Source organism: Hyaena hyaena, unplaced genomic scaffold (genome assembly GCF_003009895.1).
Source record: "Hyaena hyaena isolate Hyena2069 unplaced genomic scaffold, ASM300989v1 scaffold_236, whole genome shotgun sequence".
Classification (NCBI taxonomy): Eukaryota; Metazoa; Chordata; class Mammalia; order Carnivora; family Hyaenidae; genus Hyaena; species Hyaena hyaena.
In genome coordinates this window covers 251,458-276,130 of record NW_024080868.1, presented here as the reverse complement: position 1 = coordinate 276,130, position 24,673 = coordinate 251,458, and the positions used below count along the sequence as shown (strand labels likewise).

At 36.2% G+C, this 24,673-nt stretch overlaps 1 protein-coding gene across 4 annotated transcripts in view; it reads left to right on the top strand.

Annotated features, from left to right (window-relative positions):
* RICTOR (RPTOR independent companion of MTOR complex 2) overlaps positions 1 to 23,465 on the top strand; it is a 120,954-nt gene extending 97,489 nt beyond the window's left edge. For 2 of the 4 annotated variants that reach the window (XM_039244268.1, XM_039244271.1), the window contains 10 exons: positions 828 to 1,057; positions 3,032 to 4,040; positions 4,323 to 4,394; positions 7,528 to 7,705; positions 8,491 to 8,575; positions 9,562 to 9,795; positions 16,693 to 16,848; positions 17,185 to 17,308; positions 18,637 to 18,775; positions 18,900 to 23,465. In XM_039244268.1, the coding sequence (XP_039100199.1) occupies positions 828 to 1,057; positions 3,032 to 4,040; positions 4,323 to 4,394; positions 7,528 to 7,705; positions 8,491 to 8,575; positions 9,562 to 9,795; positions 16,693 to 16,848; positions 17,185 to 17,308; positions 18,637 to 18,775; positions 18,900 to 18,974 (2,302 nt within the window). In that variant the 3' untranslated portion in view covers positions 18,975 to 23,465. The remainder of the gene's footprint in view (positions 1 to 827; positions 1,058 to 3,031; positions 4,041 to 4,322; positions 4,395 to 7,527; positions 7,706 to 8,490; positions 8,576 to 9,561; positions 9,796 to 16,692; positions 16,849 to 17,184; positions 17,309 to 18,636; positions 18,776 to 18,899) is intronic. The other 2 variants (XM_039244269.1, XM_039244270.1) reach the window with 2 other exon arrangements.
* The last annotated feature ends 1,208 nt before the right edge of the window (positions 23,466 to 24,673 follow it).

Sequence of the window (24,673 nt, the reverse complement as noted above, 5' to 3'; positions counted from 1 at the left end):
ATTAACTTACCAAAAATAAATAAAATATAAAATAAAAAAGAGTGGGGGAGGTGCCTGGCTGGCTCAGTCAGTAGACTCTGTAACTCTTGGTCTCAGAGTCATGAGTTTGAGTCCCACATTGGGAGTAGAATTTAAAACAAAAAGATTTTGGGGTGCCTGGATGGCTCAGTCAGTTAAGCCTCTGACTTCGGCTCAGGTCATGATCTCGTGGTTCATGAGTTTGAGCCCCGCATCGGGCTCTGCAGAGTGTGGAGCCTTCTTGGGATTCTCCACCCCCATCTGGCCCTCAGCCCTTCCCCACTTGAGATCTCTTTCAAAATAAATAAATAAATAAACTTAAAAAAAAAATTAAAACAAAAAAAGATTTTTAAATGCACTAAGTTAAACGTCTTATGGAGCTCCTCCTTGCTTAGTGTTATCATTCCATTTTTATCATTATAATCTAGAAGTTTAGTAACAGATAAACATTGACAGCATAGTGTGTGTTCAAATATTGCAGTAGTCCAGTGGCCCAAATATTCCAGATTGATCCCAGAAAAGCTCTAATATATGTCATTTTTTCCTAAGATTGCATTATGTTCTTTTAAATTACTTCATTGAAATTACAATCTATATTAGGAAGGTTTTCCTGTTATTTATTTCTTCTAAGTTACTCCTAACTCCTCTAAATACATTTTTTCCACAGTTTTTAATTATTTTATTTTTTTTAGTTTTTAATTATTTTAAAGAAAATTCAAATGTACATACAGCAAACTAATATTTTGTGGTTGCTTTAAGAAATCTGTTTGGAAATATGAATAGTTCATTACTACATCTTTTACATACAGGACCTGTGTATATGTGCTTGGCCTCATAGCCAAAACCAAACAAGGCTGTGATATTCTGAAATGTCACAACTGGGATTCTGTAAGGCATAGTCGCAAACATCTGTGGCCGGTGGTTCCAGATGACGTAGAGCAACTCTGTAATGAACTCTCGTCTATCCCGAGCACCCTGAGTTTGAACTCAGAGTCAACCAGCTCTAGACATAATAGTGAAAGTGAATCTGCACCATCAAGTGAGTATTGTTGACAAACTTACATGAAGTTAGCTAAAATTAACATTTGCATTTGTAATGTCACAATTTAAATATATTTGTTATATTCCTAACTTACTTTTTTCTAAGATAATTTGGCAGTAATAGGGTCTTGGAGAATATGTTATCTTTTCACAACAGAGAGGATAGCCACCAGCCTACATTGTTCTCTCTCCTTGCATTCTAAATAGCTTTTGGAAAGTCCTACTCACAGAGTTAAAGAAATAAGCTATGTGTCAGAAGAACCATTCTCCTTTTTGCTTATTCTAAAATCTAAAAAGTAAATATTCTACTGTCTTCGCTTATAAATTTTGTTCACTCATTTTTCAGCTATAGAGATTTTTGAACCAGAATGTATTTGTTCAGAGATATTATATTCACATGTTAATTTTTGAGAGAGGAGCTAAATTTTAAAACTAAACAGTGAAATTATTAAAAGATAGAGTGTAAAAAATCAATTAAATAAAAAAGGGTTTGTGGTTTTAATCCCTGTGTTAAATGCCATTAGGCATACAAAATTTCAGACCTGTTCTTTTTAAGAAAATGATGCAACATTTATCAAACCATGGTTCACCAGGTCTAAGATGCTGTGAATTATAGGATGTGCCAGTATTTCGGTGTACCACGAAAAAAATAAGAAAACAATGCTGCCTATTAAACTAGGACATACCACTGATTGCAAGATGCATTCTCATTTTAGAGATATTAAGTGTGAAAAATGTGCATCTTAGAATCAAAATATGGAAATACAATATGCAAATTTATTTAGTTTTATTTTGCTTTCTTTCAAAATATATTTGAAGTAGTTTATAATTCCTCAACAAAAGTTAAAAATAAAAATAGGATAAAATCTCATAGATGACATTAGACACCCAGATTCAGCCTTTTACTAGAATTAGACACCGAATTTAGATGAGTTCCTTTATGCCTAAAAGAAAATAACAAATGAAACTAGTTTAAACATGAATTTAAAATGCTATGACTTAAAAAAATTTTTTTAAAAAATATGTGACTTGGTTCCTTGGATGTGTATTTTAAGACTGGGAATTCATTTCTATTGTAATTTGAAGAATAAACAGGAATCTGTACCAACTGAGTGAGCATCCATGGTCAAATCCCCTTCTTTTTTCTTTAATTTTTTTTTAATGATTATTTTGGAGAGAGAGAACATGTGCATAAGCAGGGGAAGGGCAAAGAGAGAGGAAGAGAGAGAACCCCATGCAGACTCTGTGCTGTCCGTGCAGAGCCCAGTGTGGGGCTCCATCCCATAAACTATGAGATGATGACCTGAGCCGAAGTCAGATGTTTAACCGACTGAGCCACCCAGGGGCCTCTGCTTCTTTTTTTCATAATTTTATCCTGAATATTTGGAGACTTTGGAAGATCACTCTCATTAAGACAATCAGTAGTACCTGAGTGGCTCTGTAGGTTACATGTCTAACTCTTTTTGATTTAGGCTCAGGTCATGATATCCTAGGTTCATGAGACTGAGCCCTGTGCTGGTTTCTACATTGTCAGCTCAATTTGCTTGGGATTCTCTCTTTCCCTCTCTCTCTGCCCTTCCAGTGCTTGTGTGTGATTGCCTGTGTGTGGATGCATGCACATCGTCTGTCTCTCCCCCTGTCCCTCCTCTATCTCTCTCTCAAAATAAATAAACATTAAAAAAAATAAACAGCCAAACCAAAACACACTTCATGTAAACTGTGCCATGTGAATCCTGTAGTTTTTCTTTGGAAATAACAGAAGATCCTCATAGATCTAATTTCACATTTTATTCAAGTTCAAAACTTGGTCTCAAGAAGTTCTTATGTGGCTTCTCAGCAGTTTAACCTTTTATTTTTGAAATTTTTCCCCAGATGACTCTTAAACAAAAATTCTGGAAATACGTCACTAATAGTTGCTATGATTTTGTTGGTTGTTTTTTATGTGCTCTTATTAACAATCCTTTGATCATAGGTATGTTCATAATGGAGGACGACCGGTTTGGCAGCAGCTCTACTAGTACGTTTTTTCTTGACATCAGTGAAGATACAGAGCCAGCATTTTATGATCGGCCTGGACCTATAAAGGATAAAAATTCATTCCCTTTCTTTGCTTCTAGTAAACTTGTGAAGAATCGTATCTTAAATTCCCTTACTTTGCCTAATAAAAAACATCGTAGTAGCAGTGATCCGAAAGGAGGGAAACTGTCATGTGAAAATAAGACCAACAACAGGAGGATCAGAACACTTACGGAGCCTAGTGTCGACTTTAATCATAGTGATGATTTCACAGCCATGTCCACAGTACAGAAAACGTTACAACTAGAAACTTCATTTGTTGGGAATAAGCACGTTGAAGACACCGGTAGTACTCCAAGTATTGGAGAGAATGACTTAAAATTCACCAAGAGTCTTGGTACAGAGAATCACAGAGAAAACACAAGCCGAGAGAGATTAGTTGTAGAAAGTTCCACAAGCTCACATATGAAGATACGTAGCCAAAGTTTTAATACAGACACTACAACAAGTGGGATAAGTTCAATGAGCTCAAGTCCTTCCCGAGAGACAGTAGGTGTCGATGCTACGACTGTGGACACAGACTGTGGAAGTATGAGTACTGTGGTAAGTACTAAAACTGTTAAGACAAGCCACTATTTGACACCACAGTCTAACCATCTGTCTCTCTCCAAGTCAAACTCAGTGTCCCTGGTGCCTCCAGGTTCTTCTCATACGCTTCCAAGAAGAGCACAGTCCCTTAAAGCACCCTCTATCGCTACAATTAAAAGTCTAGCAGATTGTAACTTTAGTTACACAAGTTCTAGAGACGCCTTTGGCTACGCTACACTGAAGAGACTACAGCAACAAAGAATGCATCCATCCTTATCTCATTCTGAAGCTTTGGCATCTCCAGCAAAAGACGTGCTATTTACTGATACCATCACCATGAAGGCCAACAGCTTTGAATCCAGGTTAACACCAAGCAGGTGAGCAAATACATGCTTAAAAATGAACAATAATGGTTGCATTTTAACAGGTTTAAATGGAAAGCATTAGCCAGGTTTTACATCTACATAAGCCTCAGAACCAACCTATTACAGTTGTTTACTTTGGTAGGCTGTAAGCTCCTAGTTACCCGATATGATTTGAAATGGATTCTTGCAGCTGCGAGGGGGGAAAAGAAATTCTATTAGACCCTGAAAATAAACATAGATGCTTTGCAAGGACACACAAGTCACAAGCTTTTTTTTATTTCTCGCTTCTGCAAGGATCGATTTTAAAAAGAAGCATGTCGGGGGAATCAGGAGCTTAAGACCTACAATAACAAACAACCTTTTCAGGTAGGTCAATTTAAGGCTCCAAAAGTTGACCTTATTATTATTTTTATAAGTAACTACAGATTTCAGTGAAATTCTTTTCATTTTGTCTTAAGTAGCTGTGATTAGTTGGTAGGACCCTAATGAACAGTAAATGAATTCCTTGGCCCTGAGGAGTTAACAGTAGTAAGTTTGCCTGCACTCAGGAACATGTGGGGGATTTCTGTGCCATATCTAAGATTATATCAAGTTGATCAAAATAAACAACTATGATTTTACCTTTAAAACATAGGCAGTGTTAAATTTGTCGGCAGAGATTTTTGTGCCGGTTCTTTGTTGTTGTTGGGCCAGTTACTTCTAAAAACTTTCTTAGTTTTTGGTTATTAATTTATGTTCATTTAAGTGGATTAGTATTTGTCAAGTGCTGAGATAGTGCCTGACACCTATCATCATCATTATCAATCATTATGAGTAGTTATTTCCTTACATAACCCATTTGGCTCTTATAGAACCAAATTCTTAAGAACATTAAGAAGTTATTAAGCAGTTTTGTTTCAGTGATACTAGTGCATTTAGTAGAAGGAGTTCCTTTTAAACAGAGAATAAATTATATTTCATTTGATAGAATTTTATAAATTATGCAGTAATATCCTATACCAGGAACTCACTTGGCTTTGGCAAACCCATCAATTCAAAGTAAAATCAGGAGAATCTCTTAATAGCTCACCAGTCTGAATCTATGCAGTAAGGTTTATGAATTTTATTCAAAAGAGGTAAGGTACCTCTGACCCAAAATCAAAGTTTAGTGATACTTATTCTAACAAGCTTGGATATCAGGTTTTCACGCCTATGGAAGCAACAATTAAAAGCTTCTGACTCATAGAACACTCGTAACAGGAAAGGACAACTGAGTATTTGAAAACTCAAAGACCACACCAGTGGCAAGCAGGGGCAGTAAACATAGCACAACAAAGTAAGCAGTAAGAGTCGCACCATTTTAAAGCTCCGTGCAGTAACTGAAGTGTCGTTAACTCTGAACTATTCTATTAAAGTCTATTATGTGTCATTGAAACACATTAAAGGCATTTTTATCCAAATTATTGAAAGCATAGATTTGAAAGTTGTACTGCTTAAATTATCAAAAGAATAGGCCAGAAAAAAAGACAGCTACCCCAAATCATTTATTTCCTAACCAATCTGGAGTCTTAGAATCTTATTTCCTATATTCTCTATTAGACTGGAGGAAGCTGGTTTGGAAATTTTACTTCTGGAGTAAAATGCCAGGTTATTGTTATTATAAAGGATGAGTAGGTGCTTTAACTTCTTGTGAGGGAAATAAATAAAAACAAGACAAATAGTCAAGAGAGCCAGAAACAGCTTGTATGAGGACATGACAGCATAACAGAACTTGATGTTCATCAAATCTTTCATTTGTTCTTCAAATTGTATTCAGAACTTGCTATGTACCAGGTACCATGGGAGTAAAATTGTTTTGGCATTAGTCTTCCTGTTCCTACCCCTTTCCTTTGTTTAGTTCAGAGAAAATGAAAATGAGGGAAGGTAACTACAAGTTTACTTTAAAATTAAAGTTTGAAATCCAGGCTGAGAAGGATTATTATTCTTTGTGGAGTTTTTTTTCTTAGAAAATTAAAAGAGTAGGCATGCAGATTCCTGTGGTATAATGGATAGCATGACTCCAAAAGTCTTAAAAACCATATTTCACTGAGCTATGTCCTTGGGACATAATATAATAAACACTCGATTACAAACCCTTAATCCTAAATTCTAATCCTGGCACTGAGTGAATGAAATTGAACAAGGAACAAGGTTTCATAAATTATGCTATAATGTTGCATCTACATGGAATTCAGCAGCTTTGCAAACCTCATCAATCCAGAACAAAACCAAGCAGACTTCAGTTGCTTACTATTATGAGTCTGTGTAGTAAAGCTCATGAATTTTGGAATATCTAGGCCTCAGTTGCCTTTTCTAATGGAATTTGGACTAGATTAGTGGTTTTAAGCTTTTCAACAGTTGCCTTTTAGGTAGAGAAGCTCTTTCTTCACAAAACATCTCTATGGGAACCTAGTATGGAGAATAGATTAAAATGGAGCTACTCAGTTGAAATAGGGATTAGGAGAGCAACTGATCCAATAATTCCGTTATCTGCAGTACTCCTTTAAGAGTTTTATGGAGTAAGAGAGGTTTAAGAGAATATAATTTAAAAACTGCTGACCTATTTATGAAATTTGTCATTTTCAACTATGAGTGGTTTTTAAATGGAAGTCAGAAATTAGTGGGGTTTATTAGGATAATCTTAATAGCTACTATTTGTGAAGGATTTATTTTGTGTGCATTATAAAATAAGTTTTTTAAATATTAGGTTACATTATTACATTTTAAATGACTTGGGTTTCCAAATGCCAGTATACATTAACCATGGAGCCTTCAGTAGTGCCTTGTATAAACAAAGCAGGCACCTACTAAATATTTTAGCATGTATGTGCATGAATAAGAAATCTGTGTCTTATGGAAGTATCAGCATACCATATTTATTATGGCATCACTAGTTAAGGTATGCTTTGAGGAAATATCAATGCTTCAAATTAAAACTATCTTGTAATATTTACAAATGATGATATTATTGCTGTTCTTTGTCTTCTGTGTTACATAATCTTATTGCTAAAGCGTTAATTACCACACAAAGAATGAGAAGTGTTTATTCTTATTTTTCATAAAAATAATGTTAAATGGAGTTAATAGCAATGCCCTTAGTTCTCTGATAGCAAAGTTAGTGGTTTGAAAGGATTGTGAAGATAATCCTTGGATCATACCGGTGACTTTTAAGGTTTGTTTTGTTTTGTCTTCTGCTTCTAGATGTTGAAATTTCTCTTAATTGCCCACCTTGACATTTTTACCTGGAAGGCCCTAGCAGTTGTTTTTCCTAACAGTCTCAATACTGATGATCTTTTGTATGTCATTTTGTAACAGCTAAATAATTTCAAGTGTGTATTTTCTTAATAAGTGATGGTACTGCTTAGTACTTGACTAGCTACTTATCTTCTATGAAGTTGCAAAAATAAATTATAATTTCTGTATATGATTAATATTGCAAATCAAGAAACTAATGTAAGTGGATTTTTTTATGGTTTTATAGGTTCATGAAAGCTTTAAGCTATGCATCATTAGATAAAGAAGATTTATTAAGTCCTATTAATCAAAATACCCTGCAGCGATCCTCCTCAGTGAGATCCATGGTGTCCAGTGCAACATACGGTAGTTCCGATGACTACATTGGTCTTGCTCTGCCAGTAGACATCAATGATATCTTCCAGGTACCATAAATTCTCTTGTTTTCTTATGAGTTGGTTTCCTATTATTTCATATTCTGTAACTGCTTACTAGAAATTATATTTTAGAGTGAATACTGTTTGGGGGGAAAATCATTTTTTAAGGCAGTTTTGTTTGAAGACATTTTATGATGGAAACAATTTCACCTTTCTCTACTATTATGCACATTTTTATTTTGTATTTCTAAGTCCTTCCTTCTCTTCCCATACCAAATCAGCATCTTGTTTGAGTTCTTTATCAGTGTGTTCTCTATAGAAGTTTAGTGAATTTTTAACTTTGCTTTTTAATCTCATTTGACTTATCCTTTTGTGTTTTTTCACATCTAACCTTGTGTAAGTTTCACAGTATATTCCTTGTTTTTTTAAACCTATTTAGCCTGTACAGGTAGCCACCTGTGCCCATTCATATAAGGTGACCCTAATCTCCTCAGATACTCAGAAATTTCTACATGGTAGATTGTACTAAAGAATATGCATTTGCTCAAGAATCTGTTTAGATAATTTCTAACATCTAATTTAGATAAAATTTAGATAATGTAGATAAAAGTATCTAATTCAGGTAATTCTAAAATGATCACTTAATATTTATTGAAATTACCAAGAATAAATAAGGGCTTTAAGGATTATTTGTTATTTTGTCAAATTTTGGTAATTTAACCTTTAGTGAACTTTTTGTTGTAGGTTTATGTGCTATAGCAATTTTATTTAAATTGCATTTCATTTAATTTTGCTAATATAAAGTGAATGTCTTCATAATTTATCTATTTTAGGTGAAGGATATTCCCTATTTTCAGACAAAAAACATACCTCCACATGATGATCGAGGTGCCAGGGTGTTTGCCCATGATGCAGGAGGTAACACGTGGCTTTAGTTTTTGTGAGACTCCTCTCTATATTAAAAAGAAAATTGTTTTTAAAACAAAGTTTATATAAAAGAAAAAATACTTTTTAGTGGGATGACATTAAAAATTCAGATAAACTTACTTTTGGGTCAACTTAAAAATTTTACCAAAATAATTGCATCAATTTTATATATATTTTTATGAGGGGCTTGACTTAAAGTGTTCTTCCAGCTAAGCCTCTCAAGAAGACAAAAATTAAATTAGTTGATTTAAAAATTAATGCATGAAAAACTTGAAACACTAATCCTTTCAGAGTGTCTAAGAAACCAGATGTTTGGGGTTGGAGAAAGATAAAAATATATATTACATGATCTCTCTTTGTTATGAACTGTAAGACTTCAATGAAGGTATGCCTATCAGCCACAGGTTAAAGCTTCAGAATCTTGATTCTCTTTAAACAACTACCTCTTTAAACTTAGAATTATTACATTTCTTTATGGAAGTACTGCTAATAATGATGCCTTAAGTATATATTTTTAATTTTCCATTTTATATTTAAAATTTTTTATTTTTTTTTAATATTTTTATTTCTAGGAGAGAGAGAGAGACAGCATGAGCAGGGGAGGGTCAGAGAGAGAGGGAGATACAGACTCTGAAATAGGCTCCAGGCTCTGAGCTGGCAGTCAGCACAGAGCCCAATGCGGGGCTCAAACCCACGAACAGCGAGATCATGACCTAAGCGAAAGTCGGACAGTCAACCGACTAAGCCACCCAGGCGCCCCTCTATATAAAATTTCATATTAAACTAATATATAAGCATATCTGCTAACTTTAATTATTTTCCTAATTTAAAGCAAATTAGATTTTAGTCCTAGAAAGAGTTCAGATTTTCTTCCCTAGTTTTCCTTCTTCAAAAATTCACATTGTTTGAGGTACCTGGAAAGAGATGTCATTGATACTATCTTCATCAGATTCTGTTTCATGTTTACTTATGCACAGGTCTTCCATCTGGGACTGGAGGTCTTGTCAAAAACTCCTTTCACTTGCTGCGACAACAGATGAGTCTTACAGAAATAATGAACTCGATCCATTCAGATGCTTCTCTGTTTTTAGAAAGTACAGAAGACACTGGATTACAGGAGCATACAGATGATAACTGCCTTTATTGTGTCTGTATTGAAATTCTGGGTTTCCAGCCCAGTAACCAACTAAGTGCAATATGTAGTCATTCAGGTGAGTGATTATGAGCATCTCCACCTCATATGAATCTGCTCCAGTCAAAGTCATGTCCCAGCTCTGATGACGACCCCTCTGACTCACTACCATTCTCCATTCTCACTGCTCTGGCTTTAGTTCAGTCACTCAGCATTTCCTATTGGAGAGTTTGTATCTCTGTCTCCAGTTTTGGCCCCTTCCAAGTCACCTTTCATACTGTTTTCTGGGATTAGTCTGTTAACTGTTCTTTACTGGCTGTTCATGCCCAGCACATAAGACTCTGTGATCTGTCTGTTGTCTTTTATTATCTTTTTTTTTTGATGTTTATTTATTTTGGAGAGAGAGAGCAAGTGGGGGAGAGGCAGAGAGATAGGAAGACAGAATCCCAAGCAGACTTCACACTGTCAGCACAGAGCCCATTGTGGGGCTCAAACCCATGAACCGCAAGATCATGACATGAGCCTAAATTAAGAGTCGGATGCCTAACCGTCTAAGCCTCTCAGGCACCCCCTTTTTTTCTACTATTAGTAACATACAGTATTACATTAGTTCCAGGTGTACAATATAATTACTCAACAATTCTGTTTTTCTTTTAATATTTTTAAATTTCAGTGTGGTTAACTTACACTGTTATATTAGTTTCAGGTGTACAATATAGCGATTGAACAATTCTGTACGTTACTCAGTGCTCATCATGATAAGTGTGATCTTGATGGTCTGTATCTCTTTCACCCCTTGCCCCACCCGTCTCTCGTCTGGCAGTCACCATTTTGTTTTCTGTGTTTAAGAGATTTTTGTTTTTGTTCTTGTTGTTTTTTGAGAGAGAGCATGTGGGGTAGGAACAGAGAGAAGGAGAGAGAATCGTGGATGCAGAGCTTGATCTCACAACTATAAGGTCATGACCTGAGCCAAAATCAGTAGTCGGATGCTACTCTGACTGAGCCACTCAGGCACCCCAAGTTTGTTTTTTTATTTGTTTTTCTCTGATTCACTTTACTTAGCATTATACCGTGTAGGTCTGTCCATCCATGTTGTTACAAATGGCAGGACCGCATTCTTTTTTATAGCCATGTAGTAATTCCTCTGTGTGTGTGTGTGTGTGTGTGTGTGTGTGTGTGTGTGTGTACGTACACAGATCTTTAGCCATTCACTGTGAATAGACACTCGGGTTCCTTTCATATCTTGGCTGTTGTAATGCTGTAATAAACATAAGGGCTCATATATCTTTTTAAATTAAGTGTTTTTGTTTGCTTTGGGCAGATACCTAGTAGTGGAATTACTGAATCATATGGTAGTTATATTTTTTAATTTTTTCAGAAACCTCCATACTGTTTTCTACAGTGGCTATACCAAAATGCATTTTGATCAATAGTGCATGATTGATACACATCCTCACCAACATTTGTTATTTCTTATGTTTTGACTTCAGTCATTCTGACAGGTATGAGGTGATACCTCATTGTGGTTTTGATTTGCATTTCCCTGATGATTAGTGATGTTGACCATTATCTGTTTGCCTTCTTTGGAAAAATGTTTAGGTCCTCTGCTCATTTTTAATTGGATTACTTGAGGGTTTTTTTGGTATTGAGTTATGTAAGTTCTTTATATATTTTGAATATCAACCCATTATTGCATGTCTTTTGCAGATATCTTCACCATTCAGTAGGTTATCTTTTTGTTTTCTTGATGGTCTCCTTTGCTGTGCAGAGCTTTATATTTTAATGCAGTCCCAGTAGTTTAATTTTGCTTTTGTTTCCCTTGCCTTAGGAGACATACCTAGGAAAATATTTCTACAACTAGTGTCAAAGAAATTAGTGCCTACTATTTCTTCTAGGAGTTTTATGGTTTCATGTCTCCCCTTTAAATCTTTAACCCATTTTGAGTTTATTTTTGTGTATCGTGTGAGAACGTGGTCTAGCTTCATTCTTTTCATATAGCTGTCCGGTTTTTCCAGCACCATTTGTCGGAGAGAGTCTCCTCCTGCCCTCCCCTCCACCCCCTCCCCCGCCTTGTATATTCTTTTGCCCCTGTGTCATTGTATCTGTTTTTGTGCCAGTACCATACTGTTTTGATTACTATAGCTTTGTACTAGATCTTGAAATTTTCAAGACTGCTTGACTATTTGAGGTCTTTCATCATTCCATACATATTTTAGTACTATTTGTTCTAGTTCTGTGAAAAATGTTGGTATTTTAATAGGGAGTGCATTAAACCTGTAGGTTGTTTTGGGTAGTGTGGATGGATATTTTATCAGTAGTGGTTCTTCTAATCCATAAGTGTGAAATAATCTTTCCATTTGTTTGCATCATCTTCAGTTTCTTTCATCTGTCTTTTATACTTTTCAGAGTATGGGTCTTTAATCTCCTTGGTTAAGTTTATCCCTAGGTATTTTCTCATTTTTGGTACAATTATAAATGGGATTTTTTTCTTAATCTCTGTGCATCATTATTAGTATATGGGAATGCAACAGATTTCTGTATACTGATTTCATAATTCTGGGCATGAAAAATGTGTTTTCCGTGCTGTTGTTCCCTCTTTCCCCTCCCCCTTCGGCATGTACAAGCTCATCACAGACAGTCTCTTTCTCAAGCCCACCTCATCCTGAATGTCAGGAATATTTTCCCTGTGAAACTGCCCCTAACTCTAAGTTAGATGTTGATACTCCTTCCTCTGTACTTGCATTGCCCTCATAATAATTATGGTTGGTTTTTTTTTCCCTGCCACTCATGAAGTTCCTTCAGTATATGAGCTGTCGTGTCTTTTCAGTTTTATATTTCTAATCCATAGCTGTGTACTGCTTTGTATAGTAGGCAATATGTTTTTAGTGAGAGTAGACACAGATTCAGCTTTCGTACATGATTCAGCAAATGACACATGCATATCTTCCCTGCCCCACAATGGAGTTCTATCCTGATAGACCCATCCTAAGTTAAGAAAATCCTGAGTCGAAAATGCATTTCATACAGCTGACCTATCAAATATTAATAGTTTAGTCTAGCCTGTCTCTCTCTTTTTTAATTTTTTTAATGTTTATTTATTTATTTTGAAAGAGCATGAGCACTAGCTGAGGAGGGGCAGAGAGACCAGGAGAGAGAGAATCCCAGGCAGGCTCCACGCCCAGCACAGAGCCTGACATAGGGCTCAGTCCCACAACCATGAGATCACAACCTGAACCTTAATCAGGAGATGGATGTTCAACTTGCTGAGCCATCCAGATACCCCTAGTCTCATATGCTCAGAGCACTTACATTAGACTACAGCTGGGCAAAATCAACAAAGTCTGTTGTATAGTTAAGTATTAACTACCTCGTGTAATTGATTGCATGCTCTGCTGAACGTGAAACAATGGTTTTATGGGATCAGAACAGTTGTAGTGTATTAGCGGTTTACCTCATGCTCACAGGACTGACTGGGAGCTGTGGCTTGCTGTCACTGTCCAGCATCACGAGAGAGGATCATGCGGCAGAGTGCTAGCGCAGGGAGGGATCCAGATTCAAAATTTGAAGACATTTCTACTGAATGTGTATCATGTTTGCATCATCATAAAGTTGAGCCATCACCAGTTGCGGACTATCTGTGTTAGCAATTTCAAACTAATGTGTAAAGTTTATGGGAGTGCTTACAGTGTTTCTATAGACAGCTTTTCCTGGTGAATATCATGTAGCCATATTCAGAAAAACGTAGTATAAGCAAAATTCTCTGAGTTACTCTACTAAATTTCTCCTTGGTATTCTGATTCAGAACTTTCCAGCATGCTGATGGGTTGCAGCATGCTGATGCACCGTAAATAGGACATGGGTATGCTAAGATAATTAATTCCCTTAGTGCTTCCATACCCCTAGGGCCTCGGTTTGGACTAACTCTTGGATTAGGCATTTTCCACTGTGAACAGCCCTGTCCAGGGCCCCAGTGCGCTGTAATAATTATTCTCATTTCCTGTGAGTGAGAGGTTTGAGCCATATTGTTCTAATGTATTACACACAGTAGAAAATAATGTGGTTTTAAATAATTTGCTCTGTGCTGTTTATGATATTTTAGTTTCTGCAAGTTCTTCATTTATATACTTACAAAATATAGGTTTCAAATATTCATGAAACAGCTACTGTGGATTTTACTATACAGTTTTCTACTTACCAAACAAGAAACAGGGAAACCAGCCCTCTAATTACCTAGTCACAAGACAGTCACAGCTAATTCGAATCCATTTGTGGCCTGTGGCTGGGAAAGTGATCAGGCAGAGAGCATCACGGGGCTTGGGACTTGTGAAAGACTTGCTGTGGGCAGAAGGGCGCTCACCTTGCCACAGCTGTCAGCTTCTCTGCTGGGACACCAGGGAGAGGAAGTGTTACTAAGGAGCAGCAGGGGAAGAATGACTCTGAACTGGGAAATGATTGCAGTTTTTTACTGATACCCATCTCGGAAACGTGAAGGGAGGAAGGCCAAATGGTTAAAAAGTCACAGAACTTTTATTCATTCATGCCCTCAACATAATATTTATTATGCCGCCACCGTGGGTCAGGCATTAAACTAGATGCCAGGAAAGCTTTTGTGAGGGAGGGAAAACAGCAACAACACACTGTTCTTAAATTCTTTGAGCTTCAGTTCAGTGGGGGAAAGAAATGGATAAATGGATTGATTGATCGATCACTTGATCAATTGATTGTGTAAATATAATACTGCGTTTGTATCAAGTGTCATCAAGGGTAGGGACGTGGTATTAGCAAAAGAATATAACCAAGTAGGCAGGTCAAAGAGGAGACTTCTGAAGAAGTTATTATTGAGCTGTGGCCTAAAGAATGAATAGAAGCTAACAAAGTAAAGACTGGAGTATAGAGAATTTGAAGGGAGAGACAACAGCTTGAGCAAAGGTCTTCTCTATGAGAGTGTACATGGGAAGTAGGAGGGACTGAAAAGACCTTTGTGATTAGAGCTCAGGAAGCAAGATGGAGGAAGATACATGATCTAGAGAGATAAGCAGAGACCTGGCCCTGCACATCTCCTACCCAGAGTACAGAGGACCAGCAGCATCAGCATCACCTAAGAGCTTGTCAGAAATGCAGAACCTCAAACTCCACCCACACACACAATCAGAATCTGCATTTTCACGAGACTCCCAGGTTGGTCATGTGCACAGTACAGTTTCAGAAGCATTTCTATAGGCCACGTGGAAGATTTGTATATCAGAAAGAAGGCATCCATATTATCCAGGGCAGAGAACTAAAAACGAATCCCTGCACTATTTAATGATCATTTTAAAGGAATGTAAAGACTTGAGCACATTTAATTCTTTAAAACATCTGGGCTGCCGGTCGTTCAAAAATGGAAAGCTCAAAGGGAAGGCTGTTGGAGTAGAATGTTTGCTAACATCCTGTTCTGCTTCTTCCACCTTCACAGATGTTCATGCAATTATATAGTTCTAGTGTACTTAGAGAAATGAGTTTTGTTTTGTATTTTTTTAAAAATGAGAACGGATGACATGTTCAGAGATAGGATGTGATTCTAACAGGTTAGACATGTTAGGAATCATCATCACTGGCTAAAGGGAAGGCTGAAATATATAGAACTTTATAACTTTTCAGAAACATGTCAGTTGAATAAAGTATAAGTTTCTTCTGTTCTTGTGCTGGAATGTTTTGTCGTCATAGTCCCTGGGTAGTTCATCAATTGAGTCTAAAATAACATGTTCATCTCTTACCTGCTTCTTCAGCACTACTGCTTTTTAAGTACATCTTTAGTTCTCAAATCTTTTGGCAGTAGTTTTACTTTTTAAATCAATGAATGATGAAGTAGCATGTGTTACTTACATGATTTTCTTAATAACCAAAATTTTAAAACTATGCCAATTCATATTCTTTTCCAAGGAACCAAAGCATTTTCTGCTTAGTATTATGTAAATAGTAATCTTAGGAAGTCTTAGAGGTGAAAAGAGGGGGTGATATCTGTTTTTTGGAAAACAACATAGGGAGAGATGGACATTGGTTTGGCTTCCTGGGCTTTCTGGGCTTTCAAAATAGGGTTTTTTTCTCCTCTCCTGTGACAATGTGCCGTAGTAGAAAGAGTACTGGACCACCTGTCAAGAGCCCTTACCTTCTGGCTGAGTTTGTGTCTCCTTTCTCTGAATCTCTTTTCTTTCATGAGATGAGAGCTTTAATTAATTTCCAGTGTTTCTGAGAGCACTAAGGTTGTAGGATTTTATTGGTTGCCCATTGTTACTACCTAAAAGGATAGCCAAAGACTTCCTGCTTTCCATTTGCCCTAATCACTTGAAGTACTCAGGAAAATTTTAAATCAAAAAATTAATGTCATCTTAGAGACACTGAGATGTTTGGTTGACTTCAAAAATCCCATCTAGGAGTAGCTTAGCAACGCATGGGTAGTATTGTAAATTTAATTCTGAGGAATGAACTGATGACAAGCCCAGGGAAGTATGATTCTTCTATTGGTAATTATTAAATGGGGAGAAAAGCAAGTCATAGAATAAGAGTATAATCCAACTTAACATACCCAAAGGACAAGAAAAACAAATTGAAAATAGCAAAAGATCTTAAAATATATATATATGTCAAATGTTTAGCCATATTTCCCTTTGGAGAGGCATTTAGTTTGGGGGTGGGAGTCATGGGTAGGGGGGTAAATAAGGTACCTTCATGTTTTATTCTATATATGTCTTTATTTGAATTCTTTAATCACATGTTTATGTATTTTTTGTAATTTAGGAAAATAAAATTTATTTATAAATGTCTTTAGAATTTAAAAAATTTCACCATCTGAGCAATCTGAATTTATTTTCAAGATCATTGTGGAAAACGTTGAAAATTGGAAAGAAATTAAAAGAAATCATCTCTCTGGTATATAATGCAGACATCGGAATTAAGCCATTATGATAATTATTGCAATTTTTCACTTTTTCTTCAGACCTTCAAGACATTCCATATTCTGACTGGTGTGAGCAGACGATCCATAACCCCTTAGAAGTGGTTCCTTCTAAGTTTTCAGGGATTTCTGGGTGCAGTGATGGAGTGTCTCAAGAAGGCTCAGCCAGCAGCACCAAAAGCACAGAATTGCTCCTAGGTAAGTTTCAGATTCAAATCCAAGCATTGTTAGTAAAACTATACTTAGTTTTGTGGCTGCTGTTGATAAATAATGTTATAATTGAAGTCATCTCAAAACTGTGACCAGTCCGTTTTAGTCAGGTGTACTTAGCCAACTATTGCACCTGTATCAGCTGCTTAGGTGTGTCCTTTTACTTGTCTTCTTGCATTAGAATTTTGTTTCCAGAACAATTAGTAGATTATGTGCAGTTTATCTCTATGCCTTAGATCTTTAAGTAAGGTTTAAGAACAAATTTCATGAGTTGTAGTCATTTTCTACTGTGAGAAAGATAAAATATTTTAATCTCCTTTTCAGGTGTTAAAACAATTCCAGATGATACACCAATGTGCCGTATACTCCTTCGCAAAGAAGTTCTGAGATTAGTCATTAATTTAAGTAGTTCAGTTTCAACCAAGTGTCATGAAACTGGGCTTTTAACGTAAGTAAACTATAAGTATTCTCTGTTCTGCTTTTTAAGGTAAAAAAGATCCTTGGAACTTCAAAGGTTAGACTAACCTTCAGAGGTTAGACTAATTAGCTTACGTCCATAGTCTGCATGGTATATCTGTGTGAGGCTAGATTTCCTTTGTGTACTTCAACCAAAATAACGTATTACAGTAACAAACTTAACGCAGAAGTAAATTTGTGAATCTGTCTATCTTCTATTAAGCCAGACTTAATGAGATCTGTAAAAATGTAAAACAGTACCATTCTTCTTTTTTAGTTTTGGAAAATACTTTTTATTAAATGTATATATTTATGTTAACAAGTAATGGGCTTATTTTTTAAATGAATTAATATATATTTTGAAATTTTATCAATTTTAACTTCTAATATGGTAATTAATAATAACTAACTCACAAAAAAAAAAGCTTTTGGGGGTCTTGAATAATTTTTAAGGAAGTATGGTTATCCTGGGACTGAACAGTTTGAGATAAGCAAACCTATACAAAAACAAGTGATATTTTCTTGGTTTAATTTTCCCCCAATTTTTCCTCTTTCTTGTAGTACATGTTACAGAATTTTTATTGTTTTCCTAAATCATAGCAGCATGATAGAAGAAAATTTACGTTGAACCATTACTGTCTTTAATCTGCACTGTAAATAGCCGTAGTCCTCAGAAGCAGCAGCACAGGCTCCCATGCGCTTAATAGTCACACAGATGCCAGGGTCCCAGGGCAGACCTCCTGGCCAGACACTAGCAGTGGCGGGTCCTGAGCCTGAACATCTTGCATCTTGCATGCCACTGTTAGAAAGTGGAAAGATAAAAAGAGATAGCCCAGTTAAGGATATTTATAACTCCAAACTAACTTTAAAAACTTCTTTGTATTTTATTTATTTATTTTTTTAAGTTGGGCATGGAGCCCAACACCAGCCTTGAACTCATGACCCTGAGATCGAGACCTGAGCTGAGATCAAGTGTCAGACACTTAACCAAAAACTTATTTCTATTTAAAAATTTAATTTTGAAAATAGTTAAGTCATCCTAGGCTGATAAATAAATTTTGCAATTTCTCATGCTAGTGGTAAAGAATATTTCTGACTTTCCAAGAAACATTTGGGTTTTAATCATTTTAAGAAATTACTCCAAACTTAAAATATCTGGTGTATGAGGTAGGAATATTTAATATTTTATATTCTTATGCTAGTATGCCATCTAATCAATGTTTGGAGGCAAAAAAATATTTAAAAAGTGATATTTTGGAGGAAAATAGGTAAGTCATTATTAGAGTTTTTATCCCACCATCATCTTTTCTTCGGTTTTAGAATTAAGGAGAAGTATCCTCAGACATTTGATGACATCTGCCTTTATTCTGAGGTTTCTCATTTGCTCTCACACTGCACATTTAGACTTCCGTGTCGGAGGTTCATACAAGAATTATTTCAAGATGTACAGTTTTTACAAGTAAGTAGCATTTGTACTTCCGAAATTTACCTTTCAAGAATAATTCTGTTTGGATAAGTTAAAGGAGAGGTCATATCTGTTGATAAGCTTAGAAAGTCACCAGCAGTTACCACTTCTCCCCCAGATGCATGAGGAAGCGGAGGCTGTGCTGGCAACACCACCAAAACAACCTGTAGTGGACACATCTGCTGAGTCCTGACCTCGGTGTTTATCGCCTGTATAGACGAACGCCATATATACTCAGACTCGCAGAGTTCCTAAAAGCCTCAGAAAAAGCTGACTGACGGGGCAGCAGGACAGGAGAAGCTTCTGCTCCAGCCATCACTGGGACGCGACACTTGGAACTGCAGACTTCCCCAGCCGGAGCAACTTCCTCTTGGCCCTGCTGAGCCCTGCGGGGGTTCGTTGTTCATCACCACAGTTTTCAGAACTTTAGTTACCATTGTATGCAAGAGCCAAGCACTGAATACCTACATAGGTTTTCTATTTTTTCATTTTAAGAGCATAATAACAGTGGAACAATAATAGGATATGCAGAAGCACCCTTCACACAGTTATTTCTGAATTCTTTTTTTAGGGTAAATCTAAAGATGCCTTGTTTGTTAACTAATTGGTGGACACCAGGAATCAGTGTGTCTGAGGCCGCACCTTGTTACCACAGTGGGGTGTGCTAGAACTGCTGGTATTAGAGGGGGAACTTCGGCCCTTCCGCATTTTTCCTAATGTTTGTAACACTACTTCAGAGGTTTGTGACCTCAAAGCAAAAAAAGAGCCTCAACAACCCAGAACTTGTATAAGTTATTTTTATGTTACTAGACTTGCATCACAGTTTGTTTTCTGTCTCTTCAGTTTTGTTGCAGTGTGTTATTATAGGCTATTTGAACCAGTTAAGGTTTTTCACTACAGTTCTTGATTCAGATCAGAACGTCATTTTATAATTCAGCATATTTCCCATTTATAGAATGCACATGTTTTCAGTGGACCTCTCGTTTTCACCAACTTCCTGTATCACCATTTGCAACCGGAACTAGAACGAGCACTAGTAAATGAGACCTAAAGCAAAAGAAAGCAGTAAATTAATTGACACTTTGGATTTCCTGAGGAAGAGATCAGTTTGCCTCTGATTTACACATTCCATGGGAAAAGAAGAGCCATATTTCCTTTTAAAAAATCATTAGTGCAACTTCAATTATGATTAAAACTTGTAGTGAAAAGCCTTAAGTACCAAATTTTAAAGCAGCAGTGATTTCATTTTTATATCAGTGTTCTCGTTTTGCACAAACTAAAAGCGGTGATAGGTGAGTTTATCAATACAGTAATTGCCTTTATCGTATTTGTGAAACTGTTAAGTTGATGAGGGCAAGGTTTTGTTTATTTGTGTTTAATTTGTATATGTTTAAAGATATTTGGAAATCTTTACAGGAATTAAACATATATGCAAATTTGTATATAAAAATAGCATGGCCGTCACCATTAGAATGCTTGTAAATGAAAGGATTATCTTTTTTGAGGTCTATATATAATAGAAAAAAATCCAGCTGGACTGATTAGGACTCTTTTTTTAATTCATTTGTTTGTACCATTTTTACAGTTACACATCAGCTTTGACACAGTCATAGTACCTTGATTAATATTTTCCCGTATTACAGATCGTTTTTATAACGGGCTTGTTCTTTGAAATCTCTGTAAAGAACCCTGTGAACTAGAAAACGTTAACTCACAGAGATACTGTTGTTGTTTTTAATTTACTGGCACTGAAAGTTCCAATCGAGATGAACATTTCCTCTCACTCCATGACACCTCTCCGACTGCCCTTCAGCAGACCGTTCTCACGTGCACTGCGTAGCAGCTTCCGTTGTAACAAAGTAGATAAGGGCTGTAAGCTGCTGCTTCTATTAAAAAGTGGTTCTTCAGATTTTCTCTCATAAAACCAAGTGACAATAAAATATTTTTTTTAACTTTAATTTATCACTGAGCCCAAGTGTTTATGTAAATGTTAACAGTACTTTTAAGAACGTTGATTGCCTGTCACCTTGGTCTTTGGTCTTGGATGATTAAACTGCCTTCCAGAGAACCAAATGTCAGAGATACTAGACCAAATAGTGGTTAAAAACTCCAAAGGAGGTAATTTAGTAATCTTACTCATTCATGATGGGGTTGACATATTTTAGACATCCAGTTTAAACACTACCTCAGTTAATATAGAATATAAAATCTGTGGTTTAATCCCTCAAAAGTTAATAGTAATTCTTTCTTATCTCTCTCTCACACACACACACACACACACACACACACACGCCCACTCACTCACTCACTCACTCACTCATACACACACGTCCCCATCCCAGACCCCATTTCACTCATCCATCCTGGACTGAAGTCTTTGTTACTATTAGCCTGAACAGGTTTTTTTTGACTATTACTTTGAAAGAAATGTATGTATGCGTTATAGTAATTGCCTATAGCACTTAAGTTTGGGGAGACAATTTTGTGGTTATCAGTAATCTAAGGACAAAAAAATGTCTATACTTCAATGTATAGTGCTATTTGGTTTATCCATGTTTCACTGACGGGTCTAATATGTTTTCAAGAACTCATTTGTATAAAAGTTGCCTTTTATGATGAAAAATGCTCCCATGCAGTGCCAAGTGATTAACTTAGTATTTAAAAATTTTAAATTATAGCTGAAAAGATTAGGAATGGTGTCAGTGGTAGTAGAAATAATTGAGAAAATCATCTATAAGTAATAGATAACTACCAAACTATAAAATACCAAAATAATGTGAATACTGTAGTTTTTTGAGATCTTAGAATTAATCTTAGTCCATATAAATTTGTACTATTGGTAATTACTGAATATTTGGAGGAATTTGGGCAGTTGTGCTGGTTGTAAACTGTGAATAATTATAAAGTGAGTTGTCATTTCTAATTGAAATAATTGAAATTTTTTTCAAGAACAGATTTCAGCTTCACATACTAAAGTAAATACTGATAAATAATGAACTTAGAAATTAGTATTAATAATTAAATATGGTCTAAAATTTCTTATACTTTTATTTCCTATTTATGCCTAGGTAGATTTGAGGGGGGGAAACGTCTCCCTAATAAAAATTTTCTAATAAAGATTAGTAGCATAAGTATGTTCTGTAAGACAGTGACATTAAAATAGAGGCTCTTTGGAGGGATATACATCATTATACTAGTTATTCTAATGTCATGTGTACAAGTTCTTTTGAAATAGTAGCTTTAATAGTTTTCAGCTCTTTTATCCAGAGCTTGAGATAATTAAAGCTGAGTTTTTCAGGGCACATCACAGTAGTAAAGTGTTCAACAGTGAGGCGTCAGTGCTTATTTCGATTTGTCTTCTGCTCTTATATAAATTGTTTTTTTCATTCCATTCAGAGGATGCCTTTTATCCCCACATTAAAGCACAGATCATTGAGCAATAAAAACCAATCAAATTGTCGTCCAAATTACAACCACAGTTGCTTTTGCCTGGTAAGAGTGAGGTGCTAACTTTTTGTGAGATTAGCTTTGTAAACCACGGTGGGAAAAGTCCTTTGAACGTAAGGTTTTTCCCCTTTTGTTTTATGCTTCCAGTGTTGTCTCAAATTCACAATCCAGGACACATGGGAAGAAAGTGAAGGCAGGACTAATTGAGAGAGTTTTAGGAGAAGAACTGATGGAATAAAAGAACATTTCAGGTTTTCCAAAAACGTAAGTTGGGGAAGGTCTCCCTGGTCTCCTGATCCAGAAGTCCATTATTACCAGCTTCAATTCCAGAGTATCACTACAGCAAGAGCTTCCTTATGAAAGCGTACTAGTGGAATGGATAGCAGTGTTTGTCAGACAATGTTGAAATCTGTAAGGATCTTTCTAGGAACATTCTTCATTTTCTTTTAGTTCCAAGTGTCCAGAGTAGATTTCATTCATAGTAGGCTTATAGGACTCACACAGAATGTGGATCCCCACCCCCCGCCTTTGGAGTATTTTTGTAATGTAGGTGGATAACTATGACACAGCACGCATTAATTGCACATCTTATTTGATTTTCTTTATAAAATATTTAATTTGAAAACTATAATTTATGCCAAAAAGTATACCTTGTAACTTTGCCACTAACTAGGTTGATTTAGCACAAAACACAAAGTCTTGGGGCAGAGCCGGGGAGATACAAATGTTTCCTGGGTAATCGTTGAAACAAGTTCCATTACTGGCCTGGCAGAAGCCTGCAGCCGCATTATAAACACAGACGGTGCAGATTAGTTTTGAAAAGTGGTGAGTAAGGGGTTGTGAATAAATTCTCAGACGTGATGCTCCCTAACCACGTGATATTCTTCTTTCTTTCTTTAGTAAGAAGCTGCTACATATTTGGAGGTTCTGGTGTTTGTAGGTCACTGAACATTGAAATCTGATTTATATTGTATAGCTGTAACATAGAAAGAAAAAGTATTTATATATTTTCCGTAAGAATATTTCATTAAGTTGTGTATAATTTAAAGAAGGTTTGTCCCCAAATGGTTTTGCTCACCTTGATTTGTGTGTGTGTGTGTGTGTGTGTGTGTGTGTGTGTGGTTTTTCTTGTTTTTGTATAATGTGTACAGTTTATGTCAAGGGCATTAAAAGCCTCCTGAAGCATAATCTTATCAAAGGGATACGTTGTTAATAAAATGTACTTAAAATTCTTAAACTTGTGTTGTTCTACTTGAAATTTTAAAACAGTCAGCGGATTGAACTGTGTTGATTTGAATTATGTGCCACTGTGGCCAATACACATGACTTCCGGTAAAAATGACTCTCAGGTTCTACAGATAAGAGTCCAGTTTGGTAACACATTGGTGACAAACTCCAGATGTTTTAAAATACGTGTACTTCAGCAGTCTTCATAATCTAAACAAATACCTTTATAATTTGTATTTTTTAACTTCAAATCATTATAAAGGTTTGAAAAACTGGGTCTGTCTTTAGGATGGCTCTAAATTTTTTGAGGAAATATACAATATAAGTGGTGATGGTGTGATGATGCCTTTTTTGTGGAAGGTATTTGATTTCTCGTGCAGAAACTTGTCCTCAGATCGGTTATCATGTAGCCACCTAGTGGCGAATGAAAATACCACTAGGGAAATCACCAAGGCTGGAGAATAGAATTCAATGCCGAAGCCAGGTCAAAGTGAGGTTCTAGTTGACTGTATGTGGTTAAGATAGTGTCACTTACAGAAACATATTGTTCGGATAGCTTGGTCCTTGGGCGTTATTTTTGTGTATCGTTTTCCCATCACCTTCTGTATGTGTATGTTATTGGCCCCAAAACAGACTTAAAAAAGCACACTTCATAATCATCATACAGCTGATCTTTGAAATTTGTAGACCTAAACCTCAGAAAGTTTATTTCATTTAAAAAGAAAACTCTTTGGCTAAAATGAGCAAATCAGAGAACTCTAGACGCTGGCGAGGATGTGGAGAAACGGGCACCCTCCTACACTGTTGGTGGGAATGTAAACTGGTACAGCCCCTCTGGAAAACAGTGTGGAGGTTCCTCAGGAAACTAACAATAGAACTCCCCTAGGACCCAGCAATAGCCCTGCTAGGAATTTACCCAAGGGATACAGAAATGCTGATGCATAGGGGCACATGTACCCCAATGTTCATAGCAGCACTCTCCACAATAGCTAAAACATGGAAAGAGCCTAAGTGTCCATCAATGGACGAATGGATCAAAAAGATGTGGTTTATCTATACCATGGAATACTCCATGGCAATGAGAAACAAAGAAATCTGGCCCTGTGTAGCAACATGGATGGACCTTGAGGGTGTTATGCTGAGCGAAATAAGTCAGGCAGAGAAGGACAAATACCATATGTTTGCACGTATAGGAAGATTAGGAGGAACTTAACTGAG